The 12,792-nt window shown below is 38.9% G+C and overlaps 1 protein-coding gene across 5 annotated transcripts in view; it reads left to right on the plus strand.

Moving 5' to 3' along the window:
• The window catches only part of ush2a (Usher syndrome 2A (autosomal recessive, mild)), a 237,332-nt gene that overhangs the window by 43,004 nt on the left and 181,536 nt on the right, over window positions 1-12,792 (plus strand). For all 5 annotated transcript variants that reach the window (XM_042395524.1, XM_042395835.1, XM_042395601.1 and 2 more), the window contains exons 11-12: window positions 166-387; window positions 7,002-7,095. In XM_042395524.1, coding sequence (XP_042251458.1) covers window positions 166-387; window positions 7,002-7,095 — 316 coding nt within the window. The remainder of the gene's footprint in view (window positions 1-165; window positions 388-7,001; window positions 7,096-12,792) is intronic.

Here is a 12,792-nt window from a genome sequence, read left to right on the forward strand (position 1 = left end):
CACTGCTAAGTTGTGAATAACATTTCCTCAAAGATGAAACTAGCATATTTCTCATGCGTCCTCCTTGTCACCAAATACAAACTTTGCAAATGTTTTGTTTAATATGTCTGTTTTTATCTTCATACTTAACTGACTTTATGTTTGTGTGTTTTTCCTGGGTTTCAGTGACGTGCCCTACTCAGGAGGTAACATCACAATCAGCCTGCTGACCCCAGGACCAAACCTGAGGCCAGGCTATAATGACTTCTACAACACTCCTGAACTTCAGAAGATGGTACATGCCACCCAGGTCAGGATACATCTTAGTGGACAGTACCAGACCAGAGCAGCTGGGGTGAACCAGCGACACAGATACTATGCCATCAATGAGATCACCATCAGTGGCAGGTGAGGTTTACAATAATTTATCCAGAGAACCAATATAAGTACCTCATCTGTGTCTGAAAGTTGGTGGTATTGTGTATTATGATAAATAAAATGGAATTTAAATTTCCAATCTGGAATTTAATTGGATATGTTAATCTATGGTATATATAAAAGAAAGCCTTGAAGAACTTAACTTGCACACTGAGTAGAATTTTGAATCATCATATCTCTAATATAGTTATTTTATACCTTAAAATGCAGGTAAGTAAGAATTAAAGGGTTACTCCAGCAATCTAGTATTATGCTCTCATAAATTTGGGGGGTTAGGTAAAACAGATTTTAAAAGTAAAAAAATATAATTAAAGCAGCATAGACTGAAATATCTTGATATTTACTCCTTAGTATGGGTCAAGCACCAGTAACAAAATGTATCCTATATTTCCCATAATGCAGCTGGATACTGTCTGTCAGTCATCAGACGCTCCCTGCCTAATTAACCTCCACATCTTTCAAACCCTGATGACAGTGCACTGTACAACCTCTTCAGGGTTTTTTTAAACTTTGGAGAGCTCCCTCCAGAAACACAGAAAACATTACACAACTGTTTTCACAGGATGTTTAGTACTTCTCATGGCAAGTACACTAAACTTCATAGAGTGAATGAAGTTATCATTAATATTCATAAACTAATACTTTAACTTTTAAGTGTTTTTACATCTGATTTGATGACTTTAACTGATCCTCTGAACAAATAGCTCCAAATATCTCCATATGTTGTTGTGTCAACCTGTTTTTATTGAAGAATAGCGCCGCTAACGGCTCTGATAATTTGGTGATGAACACATTTTATTTCCTAGAATTTTTTCACGATAAAAGTCTCCAGTTATTTAGTTATTTAAAAAACTTTTAATGTGAAGCAGCAAAAGCAGTGAATGTTGGGTTTTCATCAGCAGTAACTTAACACGTCAGGCTTCTGGAAGTTGGCCAATCAGAAGAAAGTGGGCTTTTAGGGAGAGGGGCAGAGGGGAGGGGACCTAAAACGGCTCGTTTCAGACATAGGCTGAACTAGGGGGCTACATAAAGGACCAGTATAAGATAAATAAGGAGTTTTTTGAGCTGTGAGTCATGCAAAGCTACTCTAGTAGAGTCCCAAAATAAAAATATAGAGCTGGAAATGAGCATAATAGGTCCCCTTTAAAAGAGACAATTGAAGATATTTTGTTAGTGTTGGTTTGTTAGAAGAGTGTTAAAGCTCAAAAAATATTTTTGACAGACTGTTGAGTTTCAGCAGAGCTTTTCTGAGAGTAATTGTGAACACATCTCTTCATTAGACTGACAGAGTGACTGTTTTTATATGACTGTGGTAATTATAGGATTATGCAGGAGGCAATCATTTCTAACTCTTACTGTCCCTCCCCTCCCTCTAAGCTGTTTTAATTAGTAGCTTGTTACACTGAAGTAGGAGAAACAGATTTAGAGCTGCTGAAATCTCATCTTTGCATTCTTTACCCCTCACCATCTCCCCATTCCCCCCCTTTTCTTTCATTCTTCTTCCATCTCTCTTCATTCCTTATAAAGCATGTAAAAAGGCATGTTGGCAAGAGAGAGTACACTCATAACTTAAGCATGTGTGTATATGTGTGTGTGTGTGTATGTCATTAGCATTGTTTATCCTACATGTTAAAACAACGTCCCCCTTATGTTACATTACGGCATGTTATGGTGGCTATATTTTCAAAAAAACTGTATAGTAGGGGTGTAAAGGTACACAAAATTCACGGTTAGTATGTACCCCGGTTTTGGGGTCACGATTTTTTTCCATACGATTTCGGTGCAGCAGGAAAAAAAAGAAAGGTAGAAAATAACATCCAACAATGGGTCAATGGCCAAAACTATTACTGAAGCAGTTTAGTTGTGCTGCAGTGGAAAAAGAAAACAACTTTTCTGTTTCTTGCAAAGAGTCAGGACACCTACTAACAGCTGTTTTATGCTGATTTATGGTTGCTCAGAACTGGTTAGGATGTGTTTTGTCCGACCACGTTGGAAATCAAATGTCTTTACAGTTGTGAAGTGAAGAACGGCTTCACTCAAAGGTGACCATCACAGCAAGGGGAAGGGGACCAAGGGGACTGGGAAAAGTTTCAAACTGAACCGAACATCCTGTACCGAATGGTTAGGGACGATTACACAAACTGTTACACCCCTACTGTATAGTATTAAAAGTCCCCCTACTACAAAAATGTGTTTTTAGGGCCTGAGCCCAAAGGGCGAAGACCCTATTCTATTTCGTGTTTGTTTGTTTCTTTCTTCTTTATTATTCCGCCACTTCAGCCCTAAATTTGTCCCCCTAAACATGCTCAAAAACTCACCAAATTTGGCAGGCACATCAGGTCTGGTGAAAAATTTGATAAAATGTAAAAATTAACCCTCAAAGTGCCAAAATGTGCTCGAGAGCGCCACCTACGTATCTAATATGGCCGCCACGGCCCGTAGGAATGTCGTAGAGAGATTGAACCAAAACTCAATTATTCGTCTCATCAAGACCTACAAATCATATGCTGACACCCCTGACCTAAATCCAACAGGAAGTCCACAATATGCCCATCAAAGTACGACTTTGCGCCAATTTTGGACCCCCAAGAAACGCTATCTCCTCCTAGGGCGTTAATGGTGTAGACTTCAAACTTGAATACATGACTGACCACTTTGAAACCTGTATCAATGGATTTGCGACGAAATTTCCTATGAAAGAATGTGATTTTTAATGTAGGATTTGGCCAAAGTCATGGGATTTATGAGGATATTTCACAAGAAGAGTGACATTCTCCTCTCCAACTGAGAGGGAGAGAGAGAGAATAGGAGAAGGGGGGTTGAATGGAGCTCATTGAGTGAGAGTGACAGTTTAGTGATAAAGTGCTGCAGAAAAATAAAATCAAAACTAAAATTTGTAGCTCTGTACTGCAGTTTTTCCTTTATTAGGGCCCAAGCACCTAGCGGTTCACTCACACTCTCCATTCAAATATATGAGTATTTTTCTGTGTCCAGCTGCAGTTACTTATTGTCTCTACACACCTGACAGTACACATTTCAATCAAACTTTGACCAGGTCATGTGGGTTAAAAGTCTTTACTTTTCTAAAAAATAAACTTGATGAAAATTAGGAAATTAATTTGTTTTACACACAAACTCATCAAAAGTTTTCAAATTATTAATTGAAATTACAGTGAAAAGGCCCAAAACTTGCATAATTTTGATGACACAGGGGTGAGCAAGACAGACATGTCTCACCCTGCAGAAAATTGTCATCCTCACACCGTTGAGTTTTGATGTTTCGCCATGACAGAGGAAATTGCTATAACTTTATTGTACATGCTTCAGTCTGCACCAAACTTCGCATGTTTGTAAAGTCAGACCTGTCAGCCCAGGTCTGGAGACATCTACATGCCCGTGACAGAAGGCTTGGACTGCACCGCACCTCGACGTGCGCAAGGGTGTGAAGGCCCGTTCAACGCTGCTTGCAGCTTAAATTCTTCTTGTTCCTACAGTTTGATGTTTGAGCTTCACTGAGCAGAATGATGTATGTGCAGAGTTTGACACTAGAAGGCTGTTATCACTTTCATCTACATTAAGTGGAAAGTTTCTTTGTGCTCATTGAAAATCTGATTTTAAGGGGTGGGCCTACGAGCAGGATTTGTGACATCACAAATAGTTTGGAGCCAATTCTGGTCTAATATTCAACTTAAGCAAGTGTAATGTGAAGCTTGAAGCCAGTGAAGTAGGAAACATCTGGTGTCCAGCAGTTAAACTTCTGAAATGAAATATATTTGCATATTCATAGATCCTGGATTTTAATGAGGGAGAACGAGGAAATGTCATTTCAGGGTTTTTGACGTGGTAATTATACTTTTTTTGTAGAAAAGCCAAATCAGACACTCATTATTGTTCCAAGCAGAGTATTTTAGATGTCTTAATATATGTCTAGAGGGGATCTTTAAATATAGCAAGTAGATTTCCTCAGGTTATTAACAGAGAGACTGGGGTTACAGTGTCAGTCTCATCAGTATATTATTTAGTATTGCACCTGACCTAGGACTTTTTGTTATTAGGGTATTGTTAGTCTCCATATTATATATATAGTTTTTTTGTATTTATATCAGTTTAATCTGAATGATAAAAAGTCAGCATTATTTGTGTGGTACATTCCAGCTTGAAGGCTCTTGTAGTTTATGTATTTCCCACCAGTGAGTATGTACTTATACATTTATGACATCATAAGAAAAACATTAAAGGATAGGTTCACCCTTTTTAAGTCCATCTTAAAACAATACTCACACGTCCACATGTAATTGTTTTTCCTATATATTCTAGCGCTGTAAGTGATGGGAGACAAAATCTATTGTGCTATTTCTGTGCAAAAATTGATTCCCAAGTTTAAAGCTAATACGAGGCTTCAGCATTCTAATATAGACAAATCAAGAATCAAGTGGGTAGCTACCACAGTCTTTTTTAGTATCAATACTTCTTTGTCTGTGAGAATCACAAAGAGGAAATTTTGTACTGAAGAGACTTTGAAAGATAGCTACAGCTGTTTATGGATTTTGTCCCCCATCACTTTGATTGAAATTGCTTTAGAAAGGGATCTCTTTGCAACCAATATGGACAGGATGAACAATAATAACTACCAGTAACTCTTTCACTGTACATATTGGCATGAGAGTATTATTTCTAGACAGACCTGAAAAAATGTTAACCTATCATTTAAGATATTTGTGTGATTTTTTTTTTCTCATTAGAAATGTCTTAATGGCATATTGTTAAGCATTCTTAAATGATAAACCACAAAGCCACCATTGTAAACGACAGCACATTATTGTCTCTGATGTTTAAGGATGATATAGTAAATTATAAAAGTATTTAAAATATAAAAGTAGTATTTATTCCTTTGGAAATTGCAAGTTATTATCATTATTTTAAATATGATAGTCTGTACCTGAGTTACTAATTCACTGACTGAGTGATGAAGTTACACAATTGCTCGGCCAAATGCTGCCACTTTCTGTATTTTAAATTAAAAGCCCTCTAGCGTTTCATACACACTCCAATCATATACTTGGTTTTGACCTAGTCTTGTTGTATGTGAGTATAGCAATGTATTTGTCATTATTTTCAGTGTTACATCAGTGAGACAAACAATCTGTAGATCTCAAAGGCAATGAAGCTAATTCTTATATGCTCCAAACAATTAGGGCTGTAGTCAACCAAAGAAAATCTTGGTCGACTAAAATCGTACGTAATCTTCAACTACTCGATTAGTTGCGGGGGAGGGGGGGGGTTACGGGACAGAGTGCACAGTGAACTCTCAGCAGGCACATATTTCTCTGTTCTGCATTTCTCTGTTTTGTGTCGTCAGGTTAGGCTAACCCATCGTTGCTAACTTCCTAACTCCCTTCACTTTTCCAGTACTTGGGGAAACAACAGACATGACTTTTTAGCATTTATTAACTAACACACTGTAGTTTGTACTGTGCATTTACTGCCAGACTGACAACTTACTACTAACATCGTTAACAGAGTTATGCTACCAATACCTTCCCAGGCAACGACACAGAGGTTGACTCACCCACAGAACAACACTGCACAGAGGCTCCTGAACGCTAATGACTTCCGAATGAATGGATATTTGGCGTTAATTCTGGCATTAAAAAATATTTTTTTGGCCTGGCGGGGGTTCACAATGTTATACTTGTGGGAGAAACTCTGATTCAGTAAACGTCCAGTGCATTCAGTAAACGCTTGGTAAACGTCGAGTACGGTTAGACCCAGCAGTCTCCATTAGTTTGGGCGAATTCAAAGTTATGAAAACAAAAGGGGTGTTTTGAATACACCCCCGTTTTCACAGGTAATTCGTTAGTCTGTCCCTCCCGCTGCAGGAAATAATGGATTAATCCTAGAGAGCTATTGATGTAGCACTTTCTCATTATGAAAGTACAAGACAAGTCGGACAAGAGCATATCGACCAACTAATCGACTAGTCGACTAGGAGACTACAGCCCTACAAACAATACTGCACAAAAATACATTTTAAATTTAATTAGAAATTAAAAAATTTCAGTGCTCCAGACTTGATTAATTTAAACAGCTTGTAACAGGAAGGGGCATAAAGAGAAACAGAGGTGAAAGGATACATAGAAGAAAGAATAAAAGAGAGAAAAGCAACTGAATATCTGAATGAATAATTAAATCACTGTCCTGCCGTGTGTATGTGTGTGTGTGTATGTGTGTGTGTGCACGTGTGTGGAGGGAGAGATGGAAGGAGAGAGAGAGAGACAGAACAGGGCTGTCTGCTACCTGTTATGTTGCTCTGATAATTCTCAGGATGGCATTTATAAATGTTGAATGGGAGCTTCCTAATGGCACTACTGCTGTTCTGTGGAGGGATGGAGGAGGTGGACAGCACTCTGAAGGGGGGAGAGCTTTGGACATGTTGTTTGCTTATCTTTTTGTTGTTACATTTGTACTTCTTTTTTCATTTGCAATTTCTCTATGTTCAAAGTTTTACAATACAATCTGTTTCTCTCTCTCTCTCTCTCTCATTCTCTCTGTTCCATCTTCCCCTCTCTCTGTCATCTGGCCAGATGTGAGTGTCACGGCCATGCAGACCACTGTGATACCAGTGTGGCTCCCTACCGCTGTCTGTGTCTACCTGAGACCCACACAGAGGGAAACAATGTAAGTAACGAACATGTGATCACAAAAATATGCACTTTTAAAACCAATTTGTAACGTTTAACAATGGACATCACACATGTTAATGTTTCATACAGTATGAAGTTATTAGAGAGTCATGTTAAGAGTTAGAGTTCCACCCCTACCTAGACACAAAGTTGTGACACTGCTGCACACTGCCTTCACTGTGGATTTTTCTCAAGTTATCAATAGGAGTATTAGATTGTGATATTCAGCATCAGATGCTTCATATCATGCGCAAACAGACACAAACACACACATGCTCACACACACTGAGCACAGAGGAATCCCCCTGGGGAGAATCTCCTCATGGTCTTAATTAAGCACTTTCCTTCCTAGCGACATAGAGAGGACTTCTCTAATACTGAAAATTATACACACACATTTTTTGAACCCTTCCTTTCTGTCCCTCTGTGTAAAGTGTTTTTCCCTCCTTTTACTTCTTTTTGTTTAGTAGAAGAGTGTTTTATTCCTCATTTGCTGAGAAATCAATTGAGCGGAGTTAACTGCCTTGCTTTCGGACAGATACTGCATACCAGTGGTGCCAGACAATTCTGCTTTTCACTGGACCGCTATCAGTGCGGCCAGGTTACAAAATATGACAGTATAGTGTATGCTGTTGAAAAGTTACAGTGGAGTGGAGTGACCCATATTTGATAGTGGGTCACTTCTAAATAGACTTCACTTGTTTTATGTTGCTGTCCTTTGAGAAAATGTATCTGTAGCTGGATGACAGGTAGGATAGTAAGACAAGGGGGAGTTGGGACAGATAAGATACAAAAATGAATATGCATGACTTAAATGTTATTCTAATAGTGTGTATTTGAATTTTGTTAATATTAGTGAGCATTAATAGCATTCAGTCTAATCAAGGCTACTTCATTCATCACATGTAGAGATGGAGCTGCAGCACAGCTTGTCGTCACATTTAAAACTGCAGCAAAAAGGAAGCCTTGGACTGAGTTTGACATCTCCATGAATTGTTGGAATCCTTCATCAACCAGCTCTTAGTCCATGGTGGTTTAGAGTTGGGTTAAAATATCACAATTGGCTGCATTACTTTATCAGAAAGAGAGTAAGAAAGTAGAAATTAAATTTGACTGTGTCTGTTTCTGGTCACAGTTGCTTCCCAGTTTTCTTGCAGCTTGAGTGACACCCCCAGTTAATCCAATAGTATGATACCACACTGGTATGCTGCAGTATGTTAGCTTGAGTTCTGATTTCGAATTTGTGTGATGTAAACCACCTCCTTCTGACCAGGCTTTTGCTTGCAACCGTACTAATACAACTTGTCAGGTAATAGTAGGCATCACCTCAATAAAGCCTCCAGTCGGTCAGCAGTGAAAAGTTTAGTATGACTGCTCTACCTCACTGTAGCACAGGGCAGCCTGCATTATTCACTACTTATGTATCATTCATACACCAGCGCGCGCGCGCGTGTGTGTGTGTGTGTGTGTGTGTGTGTGTGTGTGTGTGTGTTTAGACAGAGCCAACAGAGGCCATTAATGCAGAAGTACAACTGTCAACAAGCACCTGTTCAATTGCTTCTTTTACTTACCCATTAAACTCAAATAACAAACACCTTCCTACACGCACTCTAGCACTGAATAGTTTTGATAGTTGTCGTGTTTGTCTTACACGGACTCCAGACTCAAATGAAAATTGTCATGTAAAGCACACATTGTCAAGTACATGCCGTCATCCTGACTAATGCAGATAAGAAATCTCTTTGCTTCCCTTTCTCTCTTTTTTCACCCTTGCTATCTCTCTTTTTTTAACATACCACTTTTCTTTTTCCTCTCTCTAGGTCCCTGTCTCTATCCTCTTCTCTTTGTCGATCACTCTCTCTCTCTCTCTCTCTCTCTCTCATATGCAGTCTTTCTCTCCAGGGTCTCAGTTTAAATAATGTCTCAAATCGACTAGAACAATGACATTCCCTCAGCATGCATCTCTAATCAGCTCTCTTTCTCTCTCTGTGTTTGTCTTTCGCTTCATTTCACTCAGCCGTTTTCTCTACTCCCCCTCACTCTTTATTGCCTGGCTTTCTAAGTATTTAATTCATTCCTGTTTGACTCTGTCTCTCATGTTTCATCGCTATCTTCCTTCTATTTTTCTTACAGTCTCAGGTCTTAGCTGTCCTTGCGACATATTTTTCTTCTTCTTTCATACATATTGTACAGTAGTTCTTATGTGTTAGAAAGATGTCATGGAAATAAGCAATATGGATATATTTCTATGTGGTTGTGTGCATGTTTTATGTAAATTCCTCTCTACAGGAACTCTTCTGTGAAAGACATTAGTGTATATAGTATGTGTCTGTGCAGATTCCTCTTTGTGTGAGCATTCTGTACGTGATGGTCTCTCCACTTTGGTGTGGGCACGCGTATAAGTGTGCGCGCGCCTGTCTGAGTGCACATTTTCTCCAAAACCTGACCATGTCATCTCTCTGAGTGAATATTCAGGACCTTTCTTCTGTCTCTGTAATAAAAGGCTGTGGGGAATATTAGCGTTTAATATTGCATGCGTTCTGTTGACTTGGATCGGCCTAGCACCATGACGGATGTTGTACTAATCTGCAGAATTTCCACAGTGACATTAAAGTGACAGAAATGCTCAGACATGTGTCAAGATGATCAACGGGGGCTTTGGAAGACACACACTTAAACTCTCTCTCTCTCTCACACACGCACACACACTTAAACACATGCTCACAAACGCACACACACTCCCACTTTCTCACTCTGTCTTTTGATTCTTTCTTATGTGCACTCTGTGTCAGACTTGATCTCTCATTCTGTCACTCTGTCTCTGTACGTCTCTCCACAACTGATGGATTCAGTCATGTCTGAAAGCTATATCATATATTCTATTGTACATCACATCCCACACTCTTATTTTCTGTTGTACAGTGTCTTTGTACTTTGATGGATCAGAATAGTATTTTGGGTACTTTAATGTTGTCTGATATTAGTGTTACAAAAGTGAAAATGTATCTTCTCGGTTAATACTAGTCATTACCTTTTTCTTGTGTATCTTCAGGCTGATTTGAATGTGAACGTGACATCAGTGAACAAATTGTGCATGTGTGTTTATGTATTTCATCGGTGGAGTACTAGTAGTAAGAAGATATTTGGAAGTCATTCCAACAGTGACAGTTTTTAGATCCAGAATTTAAATTGAGAACATGATTTAGGTTTGATGAAGCAGCATTATGCAGAAGTATTGACCTACTGTATCTAAGGTAGTTTGTACGAATTTTGTGCGTATTTTTCTGTACGTGTTCACATCTGTGTGTGTGTGATAGATATTGATGGCTAGTGACATTAACTAGGGTTGTCTGAGATCTCTGTGGCCAAAGTCTGCCTCAGCAGCAGATTTTCACCTAGGCAGGGGTTAACTGGGTTAACTTCAGATACGCACAACACAAGCGTGTACACACAAACATACTTACGCACACACACACACCAGTGGCACGACCTTTCCAGTGAGAGCGTGAAATTGGTCATGGCATTTAGGATAGGATGAGTTGCCCCAGCAGATTAACACACACACACACACACACACATATAAACACACATACACACACACACAGATGGTTGTGTCAGGCCATCTGAATGTCCACATATCCATTAGAGTAGGAGTCCTCACTCAGCAGGTTTTGTCAAAACATTCAGATTGAAAATAAGATGTTATTCTTTCCTCTGCATCACAGTCCACCACAGCACACACACACTAACTCACATGTTGGCTTAACTGTAATCTTTTTTTTTTTTTTTTTTTTTTTGCATTAAACCAGACATGCAAAGAAATATTTGGTAAACTACTATAGGTAAAATGTATACATAATTCAAATTAATAACTGTCATTTTATGTGATGTGTGTTGAGCTATATGATGTTTTCATCTACTGAAAGATAATGACTTTAATGACTCTATTATCTTTTTTTTTTTTTTTTAGAAAAAGACTAGAATATCTAGAAATTTGAAAAAAAAATCTGTCTGTAGCATCTCACTCGCTTCATTCTGTTGCATCACAATTCGTCATGAGAAGACTGCGTGTTTTGCAATGAAAGTCGTAACAAATGAAGAGTTCAGAGTCGGGCTATTGATGAAGCACTGACAGAAATGCCATGGTATCAGTGGAACAAACTTAATAAATCGGTTTTCTAATGAATATAAAGATAAAAGCAATAGAATTAAAACCGTGTAAACTCAATCTTAAGTAGGTGCTGTCCTTTTTTTGCTGCTGTTACTGTGTACAGATGATGGAGCGCCATCAAAACCTTTTGTATGAATAAGAGAATGAACATGTGCACTCTTCTTTTAACTCCCAAACACCAGTCCCTCGACTAATTAGCAGGCTGGGAGAGAGGGAAGGTAACACAATGTTGAATGAAAAGAAAAGAGAAGAAAGAAAAAAAATCCTCTCCCTTTCATTTAGTATGGTAATATTTCCTGCTCACATACTCACCATGGCTATGAGAACAAGCAGTTGGGGGACGGTAGAGACAGGGGGAAGTGAGGGAGGAAGGGGAGAGGTGGGAAACCGGGTGAGATATACAGAGTGATTTGTTTTTCAGAAAGAGAGGAGATAGAAGAAGGAAGGAAGGGTGGGAAGATGGAGGAGGCACTGAGTTTGAGGGGAAGAAAGAGGCATAAAAAGGGAGGGAGATATGGGAGAGGAGAAGGGAAAACTCACTACATCTTCCTCTTGAACTCATCCCCAGCGGATGAGAGGAAGAGTGGGATATAGCAAGAGCTTTCTGTTCAAAGTGCAGAAGGAAAAGTACCTTTGATATGTGAAACGTTTTTGGGCACAGAGTCGCCGATAGACAGGCAGGCGAACAGAAAGACAGACAGATGGGCAGAGGGGGAAAAGCATCACGGACAAAAAAGAGGCAGGTACAGTAGTTACTGTAGGTATGACAACAGATAGACTTGAGGTCAAACAGCATGACAGACAGACAGAACAAACAGGAACATGCAAACAGCCCAGCACTCCTGTGGAATTACATGTCCCAAGACACACTCTCCTGTGTGTATGTGTGTGTAGGTCTTTACAGGCTTTCTGTTGTTTTTTTTCTGTCTCATGTGTTTGTGTGTGCATGTGTGTGTCTCTGGAGAATATCCTGCTGCTTCATTAGGTCCTGTTAATAATCACTCAACAGGGAACAACGCTATGGACTATGCTCACACACGCACACACACACACACAGACACACACACACAAAAAAACCAGACTTAATTTTTTGTTCATTCTGTGGATAAGAAGTGTGTTTATCTTCTTAAGTCTTCTTTGTAAATGAGTAGACAGTCCACAATATTTCAATATATTCCTTTATTATTTGATCATATATGGTCAGTCCAGCAGCAAAACTGAGAGGTAATGTCAAATTAGAAGAATGTTACCAAGTTTTAACACCAGAAAAATGAGAAATAAATTACAATTACTTAAAATATATTAAGATTCTATTGTGGTGTACACATGAATGATGTTGGATAAGTTGAATAAGTAAAAATACAGTGATGCACTGAACAAAATTATGTTAGGACTGTATAATTGTGTGATTTACTGTCCAAATGTCTAATGATCTGCTAAAAGACCAAGACCAATACGAGACCTTAAAAGCACTCTGTGGAGTTATTGACCACTAGTGGTACTATGGAGCAGTGTTTTTAT

This window comes from Thunnus maccoyii, chromosome 1 (genome assembly GCF_910596095.1).
Source record: "Thunnus maccoyii chromosome 1, fThuMac1.1, whole genome shotgun sequence".
Classification (NCBI taxonomy): domain Eukaryota; kingdom Metazoa; phylum Chordata; class Actinopteri; order Scombriformes; family Scombridae; genus Thunnus; species Thunnus maccoyii.